Source organism: Cydia pomonella, chromosome 22 (assembly GCF_033807575.1).
Source record: "Cydia pomonella isolate Wapato2018A chromosome 22, ilCydPomo1, whole genome shotgun sequence".
In the NCBI taxonomy this organism is placed as follows: domain Eukaryota; kingdom Metazoa; phylum Arthropoda; class Insecta; order Lepidoptera; family Tortricidae; genus Cydia; species Cydia pomonella.
Genome location: NC_084724.1, coordinates 13,442,952 through 13,470,560, shown reverse-complemented (window position 1 = coordinate 13,470,560; position 27,609 = coordinate 13,442,952). Strand labels below are relative to the sequence as shown.

Genomic DNA, 27,609 nt, shown 5'->3' with positions numbered 1-27,609 from the left:
TGCTTTTTGGTACGGAACCCTAAAAATGGGATATGTATGTACCAGAGTCGTTAGCTTTGATTGTATCGTCCAAAAAAGTGATCTTATTTGGAAATGTATTTTCCTTTACCATTTTTGGTTTTCATCTATTATATTCAGCAATAACATTTATCTAGGAAAAGTTGAAAGTGACCCCGACTACAGAGCCGAAAAGTGTTCACAAAACAGTAAAAGTTTAGCATTTTTTAAATGATATAGGAGGCAAACGAGCCGAAACGTCGAATCACCTGATGGTAAGCGATTACCGCCACTCATGGACATCTGCAACACCAGAGGGGTTCTAAGTGCGTTGCCAGCCTTTGACAGGGCATGGCAGGAAAGGCTTGGAGGTCGTATTGGTCCGGAAAACCGCAGACGGCAATTCCACTGGATCGGTGTAGCAATTTTCTGGTATAGAATCCTAATTAAGCAAAGACGCACTTAAAAACCTCAACATTCATGGGAGTTAGTCCTATTTACATAGCATTAAAGATATATATAATTAAAGTAAGCTCTTAGGTCATACTGAAAGTACCCAAATGTAGTAGAACTAACCGTGAATCTTTAAAAACGGTTAAGTTCCCATAATTTCAGAAACTGTAGTAAAAATGTTACATTTTATTTTATGATTAATCTTCATGACTCTGTTTAACTTATGGATACCTAATGTGGTCTAAATGTGCTAATTTATTCGATTTTTTTGTATCTAAGTTATCATGCTGCAATTTTAATTTGTAGGATCGCAGTTGAAAAAGTTTTTTCTTTATTATCATCCGTAAGGTAAATATGAGAACGCCAAAATTTAAAAAACCTACCACAAACAGTAACATTATAAGATAATATTCGAAGACGTATAAATTCTAGCACGAAAAATTTATCGACTTTAAATTTAAATTAAAAAGCACGCCATAAAATTTTCAAACTGACAGCATTCCTAAAATACACATTACACCCAAATTAATTGTACCTCAAAAAATTGTCAAGGAGTTAGCTATTAAAACAATACTTTCTTTTACTTTATTATTTCGTTTACTACGTCATTCCTAAGTGGCTCATTACAGGAACTTTCAGTATTGCCCACGTAACTGGGAAAAGAGCTACCTAATCACAAATTACTGTTACTACTTGTACGTTGTCGCCAGCCCTAGTATGACTTGATCTCCGAACCCATAATAACTATTAATTGTCAGAGATCAGACTATTCTGGTTAGATTATAAAGAAACACTTGGCGATGGGAACAGCCCAGAAAAAGCGAAACAGACCGAGACAGTCAGACGGGACTTGCATTAGTTATGAGCAAAGGCACGTGGATTTGCAGAAGTTGGACTGCTTTAAACGTGGATTAAACCAGGACTCGGTGTGTACTTTTAATTTATTACTTCATCAACATTTTGATTAACAAATTGGAAGAGAATGTAGGTTTTAGGTACAGTGAGCTGCGAAATTCTGCTCGAGCTTCGAATGAATTCATTGATAAAGCGACTGACGGCTGATGGTACCTGCACGAGGTGTAGTTAGGAGTGATATATTATTTATTATGCAAACAATTTATGTTAAAGTAGTTTGTAAATCTTTAAATTTATTTATTTTTATGAATGGTATCATTATTAAGCGTTTTAAATATACGACAAAAAAACATACTTTTACTTATTTTGTACTTCAGAATGATTCTTAATGTTGAAAAAATTATATCCACAACGGCGCGCGCTTTATTTGATTCGATTATTTTTGAATTGTAAAATTATTTAAACGGGTTATTGTGATTGTTATTGACATTGACAAGTTGATAGATTCTAAGAGCGGGTAGTTCCGAATGGAGTTGTAAGTGTCATGGCGGCGCGGGTCGTCATTCGTTGACAGCGCCCCGCACGAGATGGTCGCTTACAAACCCATTGGCTCTTAATCGTGATTTATTTCTGTAATCATCGAATATTTTTGGTGTTAGTTAATTAAAACAATGAATACAGTGATTTGATTGTATTGTGTGATTTATTATTTCGTGGAAACCTGCACGTGCACGCCCACACGACATCAATATGTCAGACACGCCTTCAAACACGCCTGTTCGGCCCCCCGATACCCCGACATGCATAACTTTTAGACAATTTAAGTTGCCAAAACTACTGAAACATAACTAACTGTTACTAGTATCTGCTTAGTCTGAGTGATTCATCCGGATGACATCTCACTAACTTCATATTGACATTTTTTATCCGCCAGGTATGTCATAAGTCAGACCTCAGATGGTCAGAAACCAAATGACGTCATATATTTTTCTATGAAAATTTCAACCGGTGACATAGCCTTCCACGTGTAGCAAAAAGTCCATTTGGAATTGACGATGTTGGAGTACTAAGTGAATACATAAGTTTTCTTCACATATGTATATCCCAAATAGACATTTGATTTCGAAATAAAAGCTAAATTGACTTCTAGCTCCAACCTACCTTACGTTCCTTTTTCGACTGACATTCCTCAAAATCCCATTTGCGTCCCTAAAACAGGCCCTAAAATGAAATCTCACAGCACGATTGGCTGCCCCCATCTGTTTCCCCGGATGCCCGGACATGAGTAAGTCCGGTTCATCCGGGCTGATCGGATCACGCCCCCGCGCCGGTGCGTCCGTCGGCTCCCTTATTTAGGTACTCATGCCAGTGTATTTGAAGTGAGGTTGCGCTTTATTTTTAGTCTACTTTTGAGGAGCTTAATTTTACCCTTTTTACTCAATTACTGTATAAAGGAGGGTAATTCATTTTGAGTATATGCAGAGCAATGTACATTTATATATATACCTGGGTTATTTCTAGAATGGACCCCTGCATTGAAGATAGTACTTATGTAGAGACATCATCTTCCTCTACGATTAATATAATAACAGATATTGTTTGAAATTTAGAGGTTTAGACAGGAGAAAAAGTATGACAGACAGACATAGCGAAACTAGTTATAAGAGTTCCTATATGACAACGAAATCCTAAAAATGTGAGTGACCCACTTTATTTCATTATTAAAGCGCAATAAAATGAAATTTATGATCTTGATCTATTTTTATATGTTACCGCCGAATGAAGGAAAAACAACAAAGATAAACCGCTTCCAGTCTATTACAAAGGAATTTCACTAAAGCCGCTGTACGTGCCTTCCCAAGGATTAAGAACAAATAACACTGTTATTAGAAAATACAACATAAAAGAACCTCACTCAGTCGTATCTGCTACGAGTATTAGTTGAACGGGTGCTCCAGCTTTTTCTTAAGATCATTGTACGACAGTTCTTAGATAATTTTGCTTGAAAGAACTTTAACCTCGTAAGTTCCCATGTACAAGTACAAATTAAATTCGAGTGCTGAAATCTTATAGAAATAAAACAGAGTTCCGAAGCTAGATTGTTATCAGATTGTTCTTAAAGGAAGAGTCTCAGTTTGCTCCTACAAAATACTTTGCAGCCAAAATAGTTTACATTAAACAATAATGGCAATCTTGTCAAAAATAACTACTATCTCACCAAAATATAAGGTTATAAACCAATTACGCAAACTGCATAATAACAGACCACAGCACCCTAAATAACAAAATATAATATATGCTTAGGAGCAGGCGAACAATCATAATGTTAGAAGAAACAGAGATACTTACCGAGTACTCTACACGAAGTAGCAAGCAATTTCAAAGCTTAATTGATTGCTAGGCTTCGTGAATACTAGTGAATACCTAAGGTTACCTTACCTTTCGCGCAAAATAGGCACAATGGACGGTGACTTGCGACAAATGTTTAGGGTAACTAATTAATGAACTAAAAAGAAAAGCTTGCGTCAAATGTAACATCTGCTAAAATGTAGAAAATGTATATAATAAAAATCGTAAAAACATGAATTTCTTTACTAACAATTATTAGGTATATTATTATATAAGTATTTTTAGAAGCATACATACGCTATAAACATTTATACAATCTTTATATCCATGTCATGTCACATTAGTTTAACCAAGTTAAGTCTTACTTTATAGTTACGTTAAAAACTGTTTTAAGCGTTCAAAATTAATTAAACTTATTTCTAAGAAAAAGTTTACTATTACATATAAACGATTCTCATCTTCATTGCGGTATTTTATGCATTGAACCATTCAACAACTTGATGTGTGTTGTTCAGTATAGAGTCTGTGCGGAAAGAGAAGAGTCGTGGAATGTATGGGGTCCAATACATTCCACGACTCTTCTCTTTCCGAACAGACTCTGAAAAGGGACCTGAACATGATTGATAGAATCGGACCCAGCCGAATCTGCGTGGTGTTTGCAATGACAAAGTACAGCACTATCATCATTCATATGAAATTCCTATGACAGTTATAATATAATAACACACTTCGTCCTGTTGCAGTCAGTTCAACGCTTAGACCATAGAGAAATAATTAAGCATAGAGTGTGCTCACTCCGTACGTCAGTTTTCTTACACTTATTTATTAATTGTATAATCATGTCCATACATTATTAAGGTGTTGCAATACAATTCAGTAAGTCGGTCCATGACGCCCTGTGAGGACATACAACAACAATATACTAATACCTTACAAATATAAGCTAATCATTATAAAATAAAATTATTCGTCACGATCATCATCCGAATTTACAAATACACATAAAATTAAATTATTAATACATTTAAATATGCTACAATTGTATGGATAAATAAATAGTCAGTACAGTAATAATTCAAAATAAAATACCAATTATAAATTATCATCAAAAAAGTCATTAATTGAATAATAGCATTTATCGAGTAAATAATATTTCTAATTTAGTTTTGAAGGTCGCATTTTCAGGTTCTTGCTTAATCGAGTCTGGAATTTTATTAGTTATTAGGATACATTTGTAATGTGGACTATTTCTACACATTTGTAGTTTGGTTTGAGGTAGTTGCAATTTATTCCTATACTGTGCTCTAGTTGTTTCCTTATCCTGTTTTAATTCAAATAAATGAGAGTTTTTGCGAACAAAAATAGCAGCTTGCAATATATAGATGCAGGGCAGTGTTAATAGTTTGTAGCGGACAAAGTACGGACGGCAGCTGTCTGGTATACGCACATTCGCTAAAATTCGAATACACTTCTTCTGCATTATAAAAAGTTGCTCGGCCTCGACACTATCACCCCAAAGGACTACAGCGTACCGAAGCCATGCGCACGCATATGCGTAGTATGCGGATAATGCACACTCGAAGTTTGTGTTCTTTTTTAGTATGCTTAGGGCATATATACTTTTCTACTTTTCAGCTAATATTATAACCTATAATCGATAACCGGAACTCTATTTTCAACTCCTTCTGCCTGTAATATTAATTGTCAATTGTTGAGCAATACACTTTTCGTCAGTCGCGACACTAGTGTTATCTATTGTCAAGTAACGGTACTGATATATCTTCTACATAACGCTACATTACTCCGAAAATAATATGCGTTTTGGTAAGAAAACTGATGTATGGATTGAACACTCAATGCTTACTTATTTCTCTATGCTTAGACTGACTGTTCCAGGTATTCGTTCCATTTGTAATTCCAAACTTACAAGGAAAGGTACCCAACTGTCCGGTTCCGATTTTATTTATATTTATATATGTTATAGAGTAGTCTAAAATAACGGACACGTATTTTTTTAGCTGCCGAAACTCAAACTATTGGGAGAAATTGTCCTCCAAAGTACTAAAAAGTTACTAAATCTTCTAACTCCTATAGAAAGTGATGCTCAAGCAACTTGCTAGTTAATGGCTTGTTTGAGTATATGTTTGAGAACAGGAAAAAATAATGTACAAGTGTTTTGTTATATCTGCTTAAACTCAAGTTTTCCTAAACTTAGACTACTCTATAACATATATAAATATAAATCAAATCGGAACCGGACAGTTGGGTACCTTTCCTTGTGAGCTAACTTGAGGTTCAAAGGCACTTTCTCTCCAGGACCCATTCATTTTTCCCACACTCTATGTATATTCGACGTGACTGTATAAGGATCTGGTTAAGTCAGGCTGCTTTATGCGGCAGCAGCTAGAAACTGGTAATGTCACTGTCAATCTCTATGATACAATTAGTTGAGTATTGAACGTTCTAATCACTACAGTACTGCAATAGTGATAGCAAATATCAAGGAAATTTACAGTGATATCTGCCGCGATTATGACGTATGACGCTACACCAGCAACGCTGCAGAGTAAAGGTGACATTCGGATGTCAACTTCAGCTGCATTACTGCTGCGGATTGAACTAGGCCTCTGTATCTGTAAATTTTATTAATAAAATAAGTGACGGTCGCCGCCGCATTACTTCCGCGGTTATGACGTTCAATTTGATTAAGGAAATTGACAGATACAGCATCAACGCTGTAGCAGCAATTTCGTAACAGTAATGCAGCTGCAGTTGCCATTCGAACATCACCTTAACTGTTGTACAAATCAGATTCTCATATTACTACTCGTAGTTAAATATTCAAAAGCGGTACTCTCTTCAGTTGCTTTTCGATCTGTCTCGTCGTCTTGTTCTTGAGCTGCGGTATATGGAACAGACAGTACACCGCCGCAAACAGGTTGATTCCGACAAATATATAGAACATGGTGTACACGCCGATGTACGCCTCGATGTGGGGGTAGCTGTACACGTGCACCAGTTTTATGAGCTGGGAATAGACGTAGAGGAGGGCTAGCTGGTGCGATCGGATCTGAAACAAACACAGATAATTATTTAACAATGCCGTAACTTGCAACTTGTTGCCGTGACTTTCAAATACAAGGCACCAGGGGATGCTTTATTTGACATAAATAAGACCGCCAAGTTCACGAAAATTAAAAATATATCACCTCCTGGCTTTTTAAGTATGGCTTATTTTTCCACTTGCTACAAGTTCACAGGAAAGACCATCATGCTTAAAAAGTATGAGTATATATTATTAATCTAACACTAGACGAAATTTTTCCAGGCCGAAATTAATCCCTATTTTGAATTAAATTTTCTATCGACCTAGCCAAGATTAATAACTACCGATAATAGTGTAAACGAATATAGCGTAGAAAATCGAAACTAATATATTGTAAATCAGCCGGGACATAACCCCAGCTAAAAGTCCTAAAACAACACAGTTATTTATTAAAGTTCCCTCTCCGAACTCACGACTACATTGAGAAATCAACACGAATTTATTTAAGCTATAGAACCCACTATTACCCAATTTTCCAACGCATGAAATATCTGCCAATCCCATACGAGATCGCTCAATCGAGCGCAACATAAACGTAATCGGTTTTAGCCCACGACATCAACATCAATCTTTCTGTCCACCGCGGTACATTCTTACAGAGTCGTGTATTGTGCTATTAATAGTATAGTAATATACAGCGGTAGCACTTTGTTACCCTGAAAATTAGGGACTGACTATACATCCCTATCCCTACTATGAAACATATAAGTAAATTAAAATGCGAAAGTAACTGTCTATCTTTTCTGTCATCTCTACCGATTTTCAGTCTCTCTCTATTGACGACCGGTTTGGCCTAGTGGGTAGTAACCCTGCCTACGAAGCTGATGGTCCCGGGTTCAAATCCTGGTAAGGGCATTTATTCGTGTGATGAGCATGGATATTTGTTCCTGAGTTTTCTATGTATTTAAGTATTTATAAATATTTATATATTATATATATCGTTGTCTAAGTACCTTCAACACAAGCCTTATTGAGCTTACTGTGGGACTTAGTCAATTTGTGTAATAATGTCCCTCCTCTTATTATTATTTATCTCTTCACGATTAATCCCCTAAGCCGATTTAGAGAAAAATTGATATGAATATAGTTTGAAGCCCGGAAAAGGACATAGGATAGTTTTTGCTATTCTTCGTTATCATTAACGCAGACGAAGTGGTGGGAAGTAACTAGTAGGAATTATGACTGAGGTATACTGCCATGACTACGTATAAAATATTCCCATAAAAGCGGTGTTCACAGACTCAACCGCAGATATATTTTTGAGAATGGTGGTATTATGGTAGCAAAATGTCTGCACCAAATATATATTTGGGTTACGTATAGGTAAGTACGATCACGTTTTTGCCTTCCGCTCACAGCTTGGCTTTGTTTTCTGGCTACGGTTAGCGGTCACCGTCTGCAATCTAGCCATTTTGCCGAAAAAGTCGCGTGTGTACTGTAGATCTTTCACTGCCTGCTCAGTTAAGCTATGGATGTGGAACGATCTACCAGTGGAGGTAAGGAAATCGCAATGTATTGCCTAATTGCGATTTCCTTATTTATTTCTCTCGTTTCTGTTCATATGTATTTGTCTTTCACCTGTTAGTGTTTGATCCTTTCGTTTTCTCAAGGATTAGTTGGAAGAGATCCCTTTTAGGGATAAGTTCGCCTTTGTACATAACATTTTTGTTTTGATTTGCTTCGAAAAAATTGCCTGGGTAATAGGCCCTTATTTTATGCTTTTTCAAATCGGAAAAGGCTAGGAAATGTTTCGTTTGAGCTTCACGATAGTTAGTTTAGATAATTAGTGATAAGGCTGTTCAAAATCTATTCTAGCGCTGCTATTCAGTTATCTCGATGCCATGTACGTAAACCTAAAGTTATTATAACGATTATTTAACGCAAATATAATTATATCTACGCATAACAGCTCTTAAATTACTACATTGAGCAAGCTAGTCACGGAGCTAGTGAATTTACTGCGAGTGGAATGTGCATTTGCGAAATCTTGATATTTAGATGATAAATTAATAACTATCGTATATTGTTTGTATTTTTTTTTATTGGAGAAAGACATTTGACCACAATCTCACCTGATGCTAAGTGTCGATGCATTCTAGGGTGGAGCATGCTTATCTAAAAGATGTATATTTGATTTAAAAAAAATCCAAGTTATAGAGGGCTGTAAACAGAGGGCCTACCGCAAACACCGAAGTTTGCAAATTGCGGGCATTTTTCTCTGTCACTCTGATTACGCCTTAATTGGAGTAAAAGTGAAAGATGCCCGCAATTTACGAACGTCGGTGTTTGCGATAGTCCCTCTGATTTGCAGGAAGCGAGTTTTCCGTTCTTAGCCGTTTGCATGACAAAATTGACAAAGCTGGATATGCATAGCGTTTAGTGCAAATAAGTGGCAGAGTAACAACGTAACTGCGGTTTCAGATTAGCATTTTATACGAGCGTTTAAGATCGTTTTTATAAGCGCGCGTAGGAGCATAATTATACGCTCGCTCGCTGTCATTCGTATTAGCGTTGTCGCGATAATAAGCTCATACAAGCTCGTTCCGTGCGAGCTGACACGCATCGGTTTAAGCACACACGCCGGTGTAAGCTCGTATACGAGCGTCCGGAGTTTTGAAGTAAAATACGCTAGTCTGAAACCGCTCTAAGGGTAGAACGCAAGTCCGCGCCTAGTGTTGGCAAAACGGAGATGGGGGGATTAGTTCATGTAATCTCGAATAAATCACGGCTAAGTGAAGCAAGTCGAAACAATACCAGTACGCCAGGTAGGTAAGAATAAGTATATTCTTTTGATTGTTATGATCATCAAGTTTATACTGTTGGAAACTGAAATATTTTCTTCTACAAGCAGGTTTCTTACCTTGCGAGTATAGCCACGGGTACCCGTGTATGTACTCCCACATGTCACTCACCTCACAGTTAAACAGCTCCGTTATCACAAGCGCGGGTAGCCCCCAAACCACGCCGTACGCTGCTACGAGTACTCCGAGCGCGGCCACGGGTACCCAGCGGTTTGTGTACACAGTCAGATCAGCCTGCGTGTATACCGCCAGCGTGCCCATTGATACAGCCATCACGAAGAAGGCGCCGGTTAGGAGGTACTAAAACAGACGTTGGCTATAGTTTACGTTGCAGCATGAGCAAACATGCTTTCGTATGTCCGTATGTTCTCCTCTGCAGGTCGCATTTGTTTAACAATTCTAGTTAAATTTTGCGAGGAGGTTTGGTAGTTAGATATAAAATGTGACTGTCGTTTCGTTTCGTCGCTAGTATATCGTGGCTAGTAGGGTTTATGGCACTTAAGACTATGTAAGTTCGATGTGTGAGAATCATTCAACTCATTCAACGATGTATGTATATTTAATTATTCATGCTTTGCTCACAAAGCCCCTAGTGGTAGTATTATTTGGCACATATAATTAAAGTCAGAGTTGAAAGATAGACAGAAGTATAGTCGCTAAGACAAACAGTACCCCTAGTGTAAATAAATTCGATTTCCAAACGTGACGTACGCGTTTGCGTTTAGTCTCATTTTGTATTGAATTTCGAAAGAGCGCGCCAAGTGGGACGTTTTGGAAACTCAAAATCCTATACAAAATGAGACTTAACGCAAACGCGTTCGTCACGTTATGATGTCGATCAAAGTTACACTAGGGGTACTGATTTCATTACACGCCGATTTACGTTACACGTACCTACACGCACACATTCACAACTCGAAGGCTGAGCGGAGAATAGCTCAAAACCGATAAGTAAGTATGTGTGCGTAAAATCGGCTTGCCGTGAAGTCACAGTTTTGTTATAACAACGTTCTACGTCAAAATATGCCGACTTTCGCAGATTAAAAGTATACTAATTATTAAGTAAATTATACTAATTAAAAGTAGACTCTTACATTTCTTTCCGTTACTCGTATGACGACTGTACATAGTAAACTGCCAGCGCAGAAGCAAGCCAGAGTGAGCACCCTGTCGGGATCTGCCGGTGACCCCAGCTGTACCAGGGTCTTGTGCTGATCCAAGAAGATGATACTGCCACACAGGATCATGGTGCTGTGGAGGACCAAGCCGATTTTGGTGGCGTCGCGCCATATCGGGTTTTTAACTGCGAAAAATTGAATGGTTCTAAACCAATATACCAGACTAAAAGTGGAATCGATACAACTTATAGGTACCAACATGGTTTTAGTTAAAAAAGTAATACAGCGAGCAATAAAATAACATGGGGACATTATAAATGAAATTCGTTCATAAAGTGGCTATGCACTTTTGCGATTGCACTTTTGGATTGGTGGTAGGCAACTTTTATCTAACTAACTTAATATAACCATAATATAAATCATTACATGACTGATTGAGTGTCATAAAATAGACTGTTCATGAATTTCAACGACACATTTGATTTAGTTGGTCTTAATTTAGATAAACCGCCACCAAAACTGTGTACATTTATTATCCTGCAGGCGGTGACTTGTCCTCTACAAAAGGGTCTACATAAAAATTGACGTCTAAGATAGCTCACGAACGATTTAGTACGGTTACAACTTACTTATTGTTATCGTGTGCAATTTCCCCGCAGCCCTCGCTCTGTCGCTTTCATCCTTCAAGCTGGCGACTTCTCGTAGCACGGTCGGGTGCTCGGGCAGCAGGCATTTTAATCTCGACACTGTTAGCTTTGCTCGCTGAAAGAAAATAACATAGTTCTATGTGTAATAGTAGCTGTAGTAGTGTAGTTTTGCGCAGCTTATTATTTATTTATTTAATCTTTATTGCACATTACATGAAGGTACAAATGGCGGAATTAATGCCTTAAAGCATTCCTCTACCAGTCAACCAATGGGTTAAACCAAAAAGATTAAGTAGGTGCAGTGTCTTTTCAAGTAAACGAATTTGTAACCGAATTAATGGATGAATTTGAGCTTATCCCATAGGTTTCTAAGAATATGACTATTAAATAAAAATAAATAATAACCTATTACACTAGTAGCTCTGTGAGCTGTAGACCTCGCGAGCATAGCTTATGGCTCCTCTACACGATGGCCCAGCGTAGGCAAGTCCTAGGGGCGCATTTATGCGTTAGAGCAGCGGTTCCTAACTTGGGGGTAATTACCCCCGTAGTGGTAAATCTGGTATTTTACGGAGGTAATAAGCTCAATTAAATATAACAGAAATTAGACCTGTAAGAAAGAATATTGATTCCCTAGTTAGTCATAGGGGTGGCAGAACTGACAAGGTTAGGAACCACTGCGTTAGAGGGAGCAAGTGATATTGCTATCTCATTTCACCGCATAGCTGCGTCCCTTAGATTGGCCTACGCTGGGCCATCGTGTAGAGGAGCCCTTAAAACTGTACCTATGGCTCCGCTGTTTAGAAGAATTTATAAAAACTAAATTGACAAAAAACATAATTATCGAATAGGATGGTCCAACTTTATATGTAGAAAAAAGTTGAAAGGATTTTATCTTCACATGGCTCCCTTTATAGAACAGTAATCTATGTGCCTTTGAACTCATTTGCGAATGATTAGGTGGTCGCTATGATTTTGTGATTTGCAATATCCTCATACAAATAAAAAAATGCAAAGTTACCTAAAACAAAAAAAAAAAACGATCGCCATCATTTTAAGCATACTTATAAATAATAAATAAAATGAATAAAGAGCCCTTAAAGACATTTCCAAAGCAAATTTATTGATGGGTCAATTTATTTTCATACTATTTTGTATAGCAGTATTGTTTCATTTATAGCGACCTCTAAATAATGTTAATTGCTCTTAATTTTTTATAGATACTTTTTCGTATATCAGAATTTAAAAAGCCTGCACGGAAAATGAATTTTCATTAATTATTAACTAAGAAAACTTTGTAGACACGTAAATTTACTGCCATCTTTGGACATATGATTAAAACTTTTGGAACGTTATGGTGCCATCGCTCGAAACGATGCTGTCAAACATTTGGCCTTTTATCTATTAGATGGCGCCACTTTTAGGTCTTTAACAATTTTAACATATATTAGTAAACGAATAAGGATCAAAAAGATCATCAAGGAAAGGAAAGTCAAATGGCGTTCTACAATTTTTATCATGTGTCGAAAGATATAGCAGCAATTTTACTGTAGCAACAAAATTTTGTTTGACAGTCCACCTCCATTTCAAATTCTCTTTGCCAACGCCTACAAAATGGGAAGGAAAGAGAAAATACTCCCTTTCCCGTTTCCAAACGCCCACAGTTAGTCGGTCATCCCCTGAATGGTAAAAGTAGAACCACCTCCATCTTCGTCGGCAGAAGAAGGGCCATCAGAGCTTCACTCTGTAGTGTTTTATCTCTATAGGATTTGGCAATTTAATCCGCTAAAACATCATTTTGCTACATCGAATACCTTGACTAAAATATCAACAGAAGATATGTAATAAATCTTCGGAACATTGTGTTCCTGCAAATTTGTGGTCTGAATTTTTGTAGACAAGATTATAGCAAGCATCGCTGGCTCTTAGTAATCTATATGCACCAAAATTTTCTAAAAGAATGCCACGAACCGTACCGAAACTTTCTGCGGCGACTGCACGCAGAAAATATGTTAGAAAACCGTTTCCCTCTTTTAGCTATGATATATATTTTTTATTTATTAAAGCAATATAACATACATTTACGTTTAAACTTCTATTCCTAATATAATATCAATATTCCAATCTGCAACTACGTCTTTATAGCAAAGCCAAAGTTGATAAATTAATCTAAATGCAAAAACTGCTCAGATTTTTTTAAACATGAACCCGTTTTCGCCTGCGCAATTGTCCGTATCCTTGAACTTTAACGGCTGTAAATAAAGTTCAGACAATAAAACTGAAACGAATACGCTTTGCTCGCGCTTCGTGCTCGCTTGATCAACATTACGAAATTTAAATACAAAAAAAAAAAAACAAAATGTTACTATTCAGGGAATAGATCCAGGGTCCTCTTCTCTCTCCCTGTTACAAAGCTTAGTCAATAAAAAATAGGAAATTAAAGTGCAAAAAAAAACAAAAAAAGATTACATTGTTCGGGATTTGAGCCCGGAACCTCATGATTGAGCCAATTGAGCCACGAATGGATATATGTTACACGGTGAAATTAGGCTACTTATTCTCGAGTAAAACCTAAATATCTAAATACCCCCTAAACCAGCGTTCTAAAATATCTGAATTTTTCGCAAATCATTCTGTAACCATGTCTCACAAGGAGGAAACTCTTATGATATCGATACGGCTATTTGTTTAGGCGCGACGTACCATGACTCCGCCATTTTGAAAAAAATCCAAAAACTGGATCGACAAAAAAATTCTATTTGGTCATAGAATATGGTCGCAAAATTTCACGCGAATCGGTTGAGAATTGCGACCTGTAGAGGAGAACATCCGGACATACGAAAGCAGATTGCGCGAGTCAAAACGTAGACCTACGCTACGCTTCGGTCAACTAGGTATATGACCAAATTTTATGCCAAAATGCTTTACTTTATTTTGGAAAAGAGCTGATACTCTTCAAACTACTGGATCAATTTCTAATAAACTTAGCTAAAAACCACGATAAGGAAACTTGCTTTCATTTAAAATAAAAATACATTGAAATCCGTTCCTCCGTCAGAGAGCTACGATTACACAGACAGATATTAGCGTCAAACATTGACACCCTTCTTTTTGCGTCGGAGTTTAAAAAAGCATGTATGCCAAAATATTAGAAAAATATTCTTAAAAAGCATACTAAGAGCTGATTTTTCAGATACCAATTAACTTGTCCGATAACTATACCAACAAATAAAGTTCTGAGAAGCATATGAGAATCGTGTTATCGATGGAATAAATCCCATCCGTTTAAATGGGGACTGAAACATTGGCTCTTAGTATATATGTATCACATCATTTAAGTGTAGTCAAGTTAGGGCTTGTAGAGTTATATGAACTTGGCTCTACAAGAGATCTGATAATTTATTGACACATGACTATACAATTTGTAGAATACACTATAAAACTTAAAACCTAAATCTAAAAATAAATAATACTAAACTTAAAATAAAATACTAAAAAATATCCCCCTGCGGCATGGTGCCGTAGATACTGGCAGCATTTCCTCGCTGTATTGCAAGACTAATTCTTTGAGCGAGGAAGCTGCCAGCTCTGCGGTCGCCGGTGAGTGTAGTCTAACTTGACTCACCTCAGGATTCCCAATCATGACCAAATAACTCGGGGACTCCACTAGACAGAACACCGTGATCATTTGAACCACCACAAGAGCCACCATCAAAAACATCAGCGCGTCCAAATCCGTTACCAGTCTCATCAGATACCCTGCTGCCGTCATTGGCATGAACAGGGAGAGAGCTAACCCTCTGTTTTGTATGGAACTTATCTCTCGGATGTATATCGGGAAGATTGTATACAGGCCACCTGATGATATGCCAGCTAGTATGTGTAGAGCTATGATGTTGATTTCGTTGACGTCCAAAAGAAGGGGTATGCAGGATATCTGAAATGATGTATTGGGTTTAAAATAGCGAATGTGAAAGTGCAAACGGTTGCTTTGCCTACAAGAATAACAAGCATACGCGAAAATTATGAAGCCAGTTGGGGATTGCTTTATTTTTTTGAAGTGAAAACTTCTTTCGCGGCGCTGTGGACTTTTTGTGATTGGGAAAAAATGTTAAACTCGTGGCAGGTCAGTGACAGACAGATTCGTCAGATTGAAAATTCGTAAGACGGACACGTGACCTGATCTAAAAACTGTTACAATGTCATTGAAGCCAGTAGACCGTCGACGCGACTTGAATATTATTTTAAATAATTGTATTAGTTCTGAAGTCTTAAATTTTTAATGTAATATAAATTGTCATGTTTGTGTACGATAGCGCAATAAATGAATATTGTATTTTACCACATGAATGATAGTACTTTTATACTGATACTTAAGCAATTCGTGCAAAATTATTCCCTAACCATTCCAAAATATCAAAAATGCACAACGTTAATATTCAAGTTTTCACTTCTGCCGGCACTCCCGGAGTGCAACCCGTTGTTTGTATTTTGTGTGTTACTGATTTATGGCTATACCCACCTGACGAAGCCTACTTTGCATATTTGAATTTGTCAACCGTCAAATTTCTTAATATTATTCAATAAAATATTTCTTTGCCTACAAGAAGACAACTTTTATCTAGCTTTGATGCTAACGGGTCAACGTGCCTCGAATATTACGAGTAATATCATTGAAAAGTTCTCATGGAAGTTGAGTGCATTCTTCATTTCTAAAGCTTTTACATAATTTTATTTTAAGTCGAGCTTTTAAGTTGGAAGCACTTTTACATGGTATTGTACCTACTATTATTACTTGTACGAGGATAAAGTACATGTGACTACCTCTTAGTTTGCAACAGATTTCTGGGTCGTACGGGTACCTCAGTCAGAACGGTATTTCAGAATGTGACCTAAAATCTACACCTTCCTATAGTCTTCATAACGTTTTAGCAATACCTACTTTTTCGTTTAACTTCTCTGTTTCCGCTACCCAAAGGTTGCTCGGAAGAGATCGCTCTTTAGCGATAAGACCTCCTGTTGTATGCCTCTACATTTAATCAATTGTTTCTTTTCTTGTATCTTTTTACAGAGGTATGCCAATAAAGAGTATTCTATAGGTATCTATCTTCCTGGTCATGTCAGGTGACATTTATCAATTTGTAGGTAGCAGGAGGCAGGTACAGCAGAAACAAGTACCGTAAAACCACTCAACTATAGTCCAATACTGCAACTATGGTCCACAAGTTCAAAAGGAAATTAAGTATCTATACCAATTTTCCATTTGGTTTACTCCTAGTTGTACCTTCCATTTATAAACATACTTTGCCTTAGAACTACAAAAATATAGTAAAATACACACCTGAACGAAAAAAAATGAGTTTATTTGTGGACCATAGTTGGGAGCTGTGGACTATAGTTGGGTGGTTTTACGGTACTATATATCGCTATAACTAATCAGTGCCACAAATCGTTTGAGCAAGTTCTGACGTGCAATGACGTCACGACTCTGAATCCATTACTGTACAATGTTCTAGACAACAGACTGTTAATTGAGATTGACGAGGTAGATTGTGTTAGTATCTCAATTCAAATCCCATTCCATTGTACATTTAAAATGCGTAATTTGTTATCCTGTTTACGAAAACAGTGTGTTTTTAGTTTATTAGCGGCGTAAAGTCCGTCTAGTTGAGCCTTAATTTGTGGAATAATTCATAGATATTTTTAGAGCAAAGCTCGGGTATACATATAATAGCTGCATATACCTATAATTGTCAATTCTATTATGAGTATTTCATTTTTGTATATGGGTGGGCAAATAAGAATGGTGGCTTGTATTATACACAGAGATCGGACAAATTTGCGTCATTGCTCGCAATAATGTGGACATGACTCCAAAATTAATCAAATATGTAATCATTTAATTAATTTCTTACTTGACTTAAATTTTAATTCCTAGTCAATAAATACAAAAGTTTGTTAAAGTATAGATTTATTAAAGAAAATACTCAGTATTTTTTCCAAATTTTCTGCAGTCAGTCTATTTCTTTTTACATCAAAAATATACTTAAGGGGGCGTCCATTAATCTCGTCATATTGTATAGGGGGGGGAGGGGGTCAGCAAAAAATCACCAATGATCACCACAGGGGACGGGGGGGTATGGACACGTATCACGTGTATTTTTTTTTTCATCTGTGCTATACTGTATTATAGTCAATAATAATCCTTCACGTGTACTTAGGTTCATTTGTTAGAAAACTGTTCTTTAGTTATCGAAAAAAATACACGTCATATTGGATGGGGGGGGGTCCTGAAAATATCACCAAAGATCACCATGGGGGAGGGGGGGGTCTAAAACAAGCCAAAAACGTATGACGCGATTAATGGACGCCCCCTAAGTGCTGAAAAACTCCGCTCGCACTCCACTCGCACATGTTAATGGGGCAAACTTAAGTAGTTTTATAGGAATATTATTATTCCAGTATAATTCAGAGTTTATTTTCTGTTCTTTGTTTAGTTTATCCCGATTTTGAGGTTATCGCCCACAACTTAGAACAGAAAATAAACTCTGAATTATACTGGAATAATAATATTCCTATAAAACTACTTAAGTTTGCCCCATTAACATGTGCGAGTGGAGTGCGAGCGGAGTTTTTCAGCACTTAAGTATATTTTTGATGTAAAAAGAAATAGACTGACTGCAGAAAATTTGGAAAAAATAGTGATTATTTTCTTTAATAAATCTATACTTTAACAAACTTTGTATTTAGTGATTAGGAATTAAAATTTAAGTCAAGTAAGAAATTAATTAAATGATTACATATTTGATTAATTTTGGAGTCATGTCCACATTATTGCGAGCAATGACGCAAATTTGTCCGATCTCTGATTATACAACTTGTTTTGAAATTTTAATTATATTACGTGACAATTTTGTAAATATTTAAGGAGCTATCCTTAAATATTTACTAATTTTTTTTTATTTATTCAGGAGCCTTATAGAGGCTTCTGGTGACCAGAGGGCTGGCCAATATTTTTCCCAGCGGATCAGCATTGCCATACAGCGGGGCAATGCGGCCAGTCTTCTGGACACCCTACCGAGCGACTTCGACTTAGGCCAATTTTTTTATTTATAAGATTTTAATTTATTTGTTTTTATTCTTTTACTTGTTTTTTGTTGTGCCAATAAAAATATTAGTAAATATTTTTTTATAAATATATTATTCAGGGACATACAACTGCCGTATAAAGAAGATAATTACTGCCAAATGTCTATCTCTAGCAGTAAACATTTTTTCTTAGATGTGTGTGTTGTTTAAAATACGTTGTCAGCTCGATTGATTGCGAGAAACGGTGGCAGTGATTGGCTCCCAAATTCCCCTAAGTTTGCAGCTCCTGACTTATTTCTGTGGGGCTATCTAAAATTACGTGTCTATGCTAACAAGCTGATGAAATTTAAACAGTTAGAACCAACCATCCGACATAAAATGTACGCCGAAAATGTGCGAAAATATGCTGAAAATTGTGATGATAAGGCTCACATTTGCCTGCTGTTAATGGTGGACATTTGTCAGACATTGTGTTCCAACCTATGCATGTATTTGCCAATGCTGAATAATATATTTCTAAAACAATACTTAATAATCTTTGAACTTAATATTGTTAAAATTTAAAAACAAAATGTATACTTGTTATTTGCCCACCCTGTATATACACCGATATTGATCGACACCATTCTATGACAATTTTCTTCCACATCTCATTGTCAAACCAGATTCAATGGCTCTATTCTTGCACTTTATACGATGTACTGTGTACATGCGAAATATCAGCTGAATCGTTTGTTGGAAAGTCGGTCAACCTATTTGTACACTCCAACTCGCACAGTTAAGATTAAGATACAGTCGTTATGTAAATGCATTTACAAAAATCTTAAATTGGCAAAACATACAGGCCAATTCGAACGTACACTGACATAGAATGATATCTAAATAATGTCATTTAGTTAACGTGCGTCTCACTCGCGCCAGTACATGTACGGCCAAGTACGAGCGAAATGCACGATAACTGAATGGCATGTGATGTCAGTATACGTTTGTATTGGCCTGATAGCTTTTAAGTAACATTATAAAATACCTCTTAAATATCTAAATAATAACAAATTTATTCGAATCTTGAATTAAGAAGTTATCAATTTCCCATATAAATATTTTTTATTTGACGACCGGTTTGGCTTAATGGGTAGTGACCCTGCCTATGAAGCCCTTGCTCCCGGGTTCAAATCCTGGTAAGGGCATTTATTCGAGTGATGAGCACGGATATTTGTTCCTGTGTCATGGGTGTTTTCTATGTATTTAAGTATTTATATATTAAATATATCGTCGTTTAAGTACCCACAATACAAGCCTTATTGAGCTTACTGTGGGACTTAGTCAATTTGTGTAATAATGTCCTATGTTATTTATTTATTTTATTTACTTATGGGGCAATATTACACAAATCGCCCTACCCCTAAAGTAAGATCAATGAGACTTGTTATGGGTACTAGACCTCGATAATAAATAGATATAGACGATAATATCTTTTTTATGAATTAAAATATTTATAGATAAATAGCCCAGCAAAAAATATTTGTCATTAATCAAAATAAATCCCCTCACCGAAATTCGAAACTGGTACCTCATGCTTCGTAAGCTGGGTCCTCATGGTCAAGCACCTCCTACCCAAGTCCTACCGTTTAGGCGTGGTCTTAAATATTTTTCGACCCAGAAGTCAAGTCGAAAAATCCATATTTTTCTGGACCTACAAATTCCGACTTCTATGCAAATCCAGTTTTTGCCCAACTTACAGTTTCCAAATAAAACATACACATTAAAAATCAGTGGGGGTACTCACCCCTTGCACTAAACTGACGATGAATATCCCGACCTTCCGCCCGAACCGCTCTATCACGCAACACAGCACCGGGGCCGCCACCGCGGCCGCCAGCACGTGCGCCGTGGTCCCCCACGTCACCTGGGTGCCCGGCACGTGGGCGCCAGGCGCCTGGGACCCGAAGTTGCCAGCGTGCGCGGTCGATGTTAGCGCGTCCGTTTCGATTCCTTGTGTGAAGAATGGAACGCTGGCTGGAAAGAAGTTACGTTGTATTTAATTCGCGCTTGACCAGAGAGAATGAGGACCATTCCCATGACCTATGAGAAAAATCTTTGCCCACAATATGATATCTTATTGGAAAACATCTGGATCGTTGTTAGTAATTCGTGGCGAATCAAAATGCTAATACAAAATAATAATAAATAGTTTTATGAACATTATTAGGTTGCGGTCACACGGGCGTGGAACAAATGAACAGCCCGCGTAGCCGACGTGCCAATCGTTAACGCTCCGTAGCAAACGAAACGCAACTGTCACTGTTGCACTAGTTGCACTACTATGGAATAGTGATAGAGAGAAATGACTACGATACGCTACGGAGCATTAACGATTGCCGCGTTGGCTACGCGGCCAATTTGCACACCGCCGCGGCGCGCGGATCCGCGTTTGTGTGTCCGAAGTCCGAACCGTAAGATAGATGGCTAATCACAGTTTTAAGGTTCCATAGCCAAAATGACAAAAAAGGAACCGTTATAGTTTTATCATGTCCGTCCTTCTGTCTGTATATCACAGCCATTTTATGTCAAAAATTATAAAGTAGGTATAGGTACTTAATCGAATGAATTTTAGAACATATACAAACGTAGATGTATTCTGGGAGCCGCTAGTACTAAAAGTATGTACATATTCTCCCTATAGCTTGCAAGTAATTTTAGTTTTTATATAAGCAAAGAGATAGGTACGGGCTGAAAAACAGCGCTGTGCAGTCACCAGACTCGCGGCAAAAGCCGAGTCCCGAGCCCATTGTCGCACTTAAGAGTTTGAATGTAAACAATAGTTCTACATGGAATATTATCATAGCTCTCAAAAGCTGTATACTTATTGCTACTGTGCTGTAATGAATGCTTATAGAGTGGTTGACTGTTTAGTCGAATCAAGTTGCTCAGTCCAAAGGATTAGTTAATCATGTTTGCTGCTGCTTGCTGTATGTACTATTTATTTATTTTTTGCGACAATAAATGACTTTTCTTTTTAAGTAAATAAATCGGCCAAGAGCATATCATCAGGCCATGCTCCGGATAGGTTTCCGTAGTTACCATTCTGTCCGAATTTTTTTTAAAATAATCGCTCAGAAAGTCGAAAATAATGGCCACATGTTTATGAGCGGTTGCCTCGCTCAGGTGCATTAGACGGCCTCTGTAAGTGTCATTGAGAACTAATGCCGGCTAATTCTCCGGTCAACGCAAATTGACAGCCTCCTGGTGTAATCTGGAGCAATTGCCGGCACTTAACAAACTGCCGCCATGCTTCATTCAATTCTATTCTTAAACAGATCTTGACTTGTCGAACTATATTTTTGCCCGACAGCGTCTGAAGGGGGATAATGTTTTTCAATAACGTAACTCGTAGAGTTGTAATGACTAATCATAAACAAAGAACACTAGAGTCCGCAAGGGCAGATTTATCATTATAATTGGGGGGGGGGGGTCACGTGTATAAATTCTAGTGATTTGGCCTCCATAATCCCCCACCTGAATCCGCCCTTGAGAGTCAGTCTAAGCTAATGTTGTGACGGATTGCCATTATAAATGGCATACTTTCATAAAAAAACCGGCCAAGAGCATGTCGGGCCACGATCAGTGTAGGGTTCCGTAGTTACTCTTCCGTTACAATAAGCTAAACTGAAGCTTAAAGTACAGTAGATTGTTAACCAAGGGATGAAACGGTACGTTTCACCCGAGTTAAACAAATAGGCAAATTCGCATAATCAGTACCTAATTAAAGTCTTTTTTCTATAAAGGGGAAACTTTTTGCGATAACTCAAAAACAGCTAAACTGATCATGTCCGCTATAGTTTTCATTTAAAGTCTTTCTTACTACTTCCACGATTTTTTTCATATTTTTTGGACCTATGGTTCAAAAGTTAGAGGGAGGGGGACACATTTTTTTTTTCGGAGCGATTATATCCGAATATATTCACTTTATCAAAAAATGATTGTTGAAGACCCCTATTAGTTTTGAAAGCCCTTTCCAACGATACCCCACACTGTAGGGTTGAAGCAGAAAAAAAAAATCACCCCCACTTTACGTGTAGGGGAATTAAATTTTTAGATTTTATTGTACGACTTTGTCGGCTTTATTGATTTATATATCCATGCCAAATTTCAGCTTTCTAGCACTAACGACCACGGAGCAAAGCCTCGGACAGACAGACAGACAGACGGACATGGCGAAACTATAAGGGTTCCTAGTTGACTACGGAACCCTAAAAATGACATCAATGGTGACATTGCCGCAGAGTTAGCAAGGTCGAGTCCTATTAGCCAAGCGGGTGAGACGTGTTATGCCAAACCAGTAGACATGGATTAGTAACCGGTACCGGTAAGTACCAATCAGGTATACAAAATGCCATAGATGGAAAAATCATTTATTTCATAAAGTACACATACAAAGAACACAACACATGTCGAAGAGAAAATTACACATTGGATCTAGCGATGTGTGAAGTAAGTACTTTGCACTACACTGGCTTTGACTCAGCATTTAGTATTCAGTGAAATAAAATGAATTAAATAAGCCGTAATACATCTGTAAACAAACCTAAAACATAACGATATCAAATAGTTATCACGAAAGACATTCAATTGGAAACAATCTACTTTCAATATACGCAATCAACGCAAGGTGATTCTTTTTTTCAGTGAGTACCGACAATCCTAAATTCAAATGTAATAAAATATTTAATAATTTAGCCTATAAACTTCCCTCTGCGGCGCACAGGCCTCCTCTCATGCGCGAGAGAGTTTTTTTGGTTATAGTCATCACGCTGGCTCAATACGGGTTGGGGACTTCACATACACATTTAAATTTCGTCGTGTATGTATGCCGGTTTCCTAACGACGTTTTCTTTCACCGCTTTTAGTAGCAACTAACAAATGATATAACCCCGCGACCTCCGGATTGAGTGTGCAATGTACGATCCACTCGGTTCGGCCACTACCGCAAGGATTACAGTTATTTTTAAGTAGACTTAATTACAATTAAGTCTACTACTAATTTTATTTTTTTAACGCTACAAATGCTGGCGCCCCATTTTTTATAGCAAAAGACTTTCATTCTAATTTAAATGTTACTACCCTTTCAGTATCGCTAAACTAATTTACATTAAAAACAATTATGAAACTCGTAAAAGATACAAAGTCACTTGAAACGACTAAGTTCAGACACAGGGCAGATACAATCTATGTCATCCTGAGAAGGCAGAGATAAAAGATTAGATTAAGTATAAACTAAATAAACGAGTGAACACTAAGACGTATTTATAAAGATAATAAATAAATATACGTGACCCTGACCTATTCAATAGTTATTTGTGTCCCAAGGGAGGAAAAGAAGGAGGAAGGCGTGTCGCGTGTAAAATTGTTACCCGAGCCGAAGGCGAGGGTGGAAAACACGCGGGATGGAATATCCTACGTTTCCTCCCGTGGTGCGCATAATAATTTTCTGCTCGACGGAGGCGGAAAGCGGCAACTTTGTTTAGCGCAGCGGGAGCAAAGTTGACGCTTTCCGCCCGGAGGATATTTTCCACGCGTCTTTTTCAAGGTATTTCTGCTACCTCTGGTAATGTCATGGGTTTAGACGACCGGGCTGGCCTAGTGGGTAGTGACCAAAGAGTAGTGTAATATATAGGACAGTAGTGACCCTGCCTATGAAGCCGATGGTTCTGGGTTCGAATCCCGGTAAGGGCATTTATTTGAGTAATGAGCATAGATATATGTTCCTGAGTCATAGGTGTTATATATATATTTAAGTATTTATAAGTATATACTATAAATATCGTTGTCTGAGTACCCACAACACAAGCCTTCTTGAATTTACTGTGGGGCTTAGTCAATTTATGTAATATTTCAATTTCAGTGTTTTATTCATAAAATATACATTCTACACGTCAAATTTGTAACAAATACAATACAATACAATACAAATCCTCTTTATTGCACAACCTTAAAATAACATTTACAGAGACATACATAGTACATCCAACCTCTACCAGACAACCTATATTAATTTAACTATTAGGAGGTGCAAAAAAACTAGATTGGAAACTACATAGGTAGCTCTAAAGAAAACACTTACAAATACTAAATCTACAACAATATAACAAACAACATATTTATGTAGTTAAATAATTAAATAGGTCCATATTTATATTATTAAGTCAGTAAGTATTAATTAGGTACATTTTGATATCAATCGTTCATATTACAATATTAAGGGCCTTTTTCACAATGTCTAAATAAAGGCCTCAATAAGCTACTTGCCACTTATCTGATGAATAAAGTCATCATTGGCGTTCCACTGGTAGATAAAGTGCAAAAATTTGCAGGAAGTTCTATCTAGCAGATAATTTATTTGTTAGTTAGCTATCCAATACTTTACTTGGATATTGTGAAACAGGCCCTAAATGTCCCATAATATTTATTTATCGATATTTACTTATTTATGTGTATTTTTTCTTGAACAAAGTTCTTTATCTGATTGTTTGCAGAAGGGGCTAGTCGAAAAAAAGTGTAAGACTTTTCCGTCACCGCCCTCTCTTGTTTAAATTATTTCTCGAGAATAAGTAGCCTAGTTTCACCGACTTACGTACATATATCCTATAGAGGCGCAGTTGGCAAACAGCCGCTTAAAAACAGGTGGTAACAGCGACGATCCGGGTTCGATCCTCAGACGTGTATACAGATATTAGTTGTGTATTTTTTTTTGCAATTTATTTTTTTATGGACTAAGCGAGTGTGAAGCTCGAGATAAGCGTATCAGTTTCAGCTTGTACAAAAATGTTTTCTTATGTTTAATTTTTCTCCCTGCCTGTAAGTCGCATAATGTCTGAACTGATTTGTGAAATTTTGTAAGCAGTTTCAATGATTATTATTTTATCGATTAAGTTATTTATCATATTTGTTAAAATATACTACGGTTATCAATAATAATATACTTTGTTCCAACCGAGTGTTCCACGACACACACACTGTTTTTATTTATTCGTTTATCGTTTGTCGTGATTAACTATGATTTGTTTTCATTTATTGTCGTAGGTATTTGGTTTGTCGATGCACGTAATATAGCTAGCTACGTGTACCCTGATCATCATCACCCCTAGTGTAGGTATTAAGTAATAGGACTATGCTAAATCCCTTGACGAACTCTCATCCCCATTTCAATCCCCTAAAGCGAAGGATTATCAGCGAAAGCCCTATTTTGAATTACCGTTACCTAACATAGATAATTGTGGTCCGCAACTTACAACTATATTCCTAGCTTTAGAAGTACAATATTGTTTTCCAAGCGCACATAACAAATCCTACAGCTTTTACTGCGGAAAATTTTGGCGCCAAACTCGATGAACTTATTGACTGCGAGTTGCGGTATCAGAAAAAAGATTTTAAAAGAAAATAACAGAAAGTAGAAAAAAGAACAAACGTAAAATAAAAACATACCTATGAAAGCAAACAGTAACTCCTTCCAAACACTTCCTTTGCTAACAACTTTACTTATTTCCACACTTTGACTTCCTATTGTGTACACCATTTTAAATAATATCACAGCACTTATTTATAAAATAACAAAAGAGCTCTCTTTTCATTCAACTCTCTTTATAACTATATTCACATCACTATTTACCTATCACCTTCAAACGAATAACGACTTAATTTCAATGCACTTCAGTTCTAATTCCAACGATACTGAGTAGCTTTTCATTTACATTGGAAAACAAGCTCTAATCAGCAGGAAATAAATTCTAAACCATTCCTCGCTATCTAGAGTTAAAGGATTCTTGTTTTAGCGATGTTTTGTGTTATTTTGAACTTTAATTCTTGGAGATAAGAGAACACGTCCGTCGCAGGCGAGATTGTGGAGCAATCTGTGTCAATAGTGGTGTGAACGTGAGGCAGGCGGCGTGAGTGATAACGGTCTAGAAATCTTTCAGGCGCTGTTTATCTTCGCGGTTTAAGTTAAGGCCGGCGCACACAACTATACGACGCGAGGCTTTGCTAACCAATGGAGATCCGAGATAGAGATCTGAATAAAAAGGTTTACTTTATCAGAGATGTGCCGCGTATAGCATGCTACCTTGATAACCTTTTGGAATTCTGTATTATATACCGTCAAAATGTTATTAATTGTAAAATAAGTTTTTGGCAAAAAATTCATTATTGATACAAGCTTTTATCGCTGACTGTACTTTTTTCCACAGGCAACTAATACTCATAGAGACAATTCTAAAAACCCCAAACACAATTAGGTTCCGTTGTTTTATACAGAGTTCCTACGGCTATCTCCTGTTTCCATCATCAGATCAGCTTGATGGTACCTTAAATTGCATTGTCACCCGACTTACATATGTATGCAAATTTTCAGCTTCATCGGAAACCGGGAAGTGGGTCAAATACGTTAACTTGCAAGATTTGTCCCATACATACTAACAGGGCAAGTTAAATAAAAGCTTGTAATTGATACGATTATCTATCTATGATTGCTTGCCAAGTCGTGCTAGTCAAGTATAACATTGTATTATTATTATCGTATGGCTTTATCCTCGTTATAGGCATTTTACATTATAGTTTTTATATCATAAATCTATATCTAAGTTTAATAGCCAATCCCTGGCACCCGCTGTAAGCTCATAGAGGTCTTCAACTCTTCCAGCAAACCGTCTCCGAGGACACTCCTCTACTATATGCGCAATTGTTTTGTCCGGCGCACCGCAGTCGCAACCAGGCGAGGTCTTGTAGCCCCACCTGTGCAGAGTATGATTACATCGGCCAACTCCCGTCCTGATGCGGTCGAGAGACACAAAGATCTTCCGTTGCTCATTGAATCCTGGTGGCTCTTTAGTTGGATCCAGGACATAACATTGTGACTGCGCAGTTAATGGAAACTTAGCATGGACAGACTATATATACAAGGGGACAAAGCTGTTGTTTGAATATACCCTAGCAAGCGGAGATAATGATTCAAAAAGTGGGATTTTGAGCGTTGCGAGGATTTCAAGCCATGAGGGTGTAACAAACTTTGCCACCGAGTGAAACACAAAGTCAACAGTCACATCCACCAGCTAAAATAAAGAAACAACTCAATTTTTTTTCTTTATTTAGATTTTCATCTTATTACTTTGCCTCTCTTGTGGATAAAATGCAACTAGGTCTGT

The 27,609-nt window shown here is 37.2% G+C and overlaps 1 protein-coding gene across 1 annotated transcript; it reads right to left on the bottom strand.

The window, feature by feature from the left end:
• Positions 1-4,801: 4,801 nt before the first annotated feature.
• LOC133529962 (uncharacterized) lies at positions 4,802-26,692 on the bottom strand. The gene is made up of 7 exons (XM_061867755.1): positions 25,898-26,692; positions 20,202-20,431; positions 14,952-15,263; positions 11,309-11,441; positions 10,656-10,864; positions 9,673-9,861; positions 4,802-6,724 (listed from the first exon to the last, which is right to left on the bottom strand). The coding sequence occupies exons 1-7, from the start codon at positions 25,986-25,988 to the stop codon at positions 6,488-6,490; spliced, it is 1,401 nt and encodes a 466-aa protein (XP_061723739.1). The 5' UTR covers positions 25,989-26,692; the 3' UTR covers positions 4,802-6,487.
• Positions 26,693-27,609: the final 917 nt, after the last annotated feature.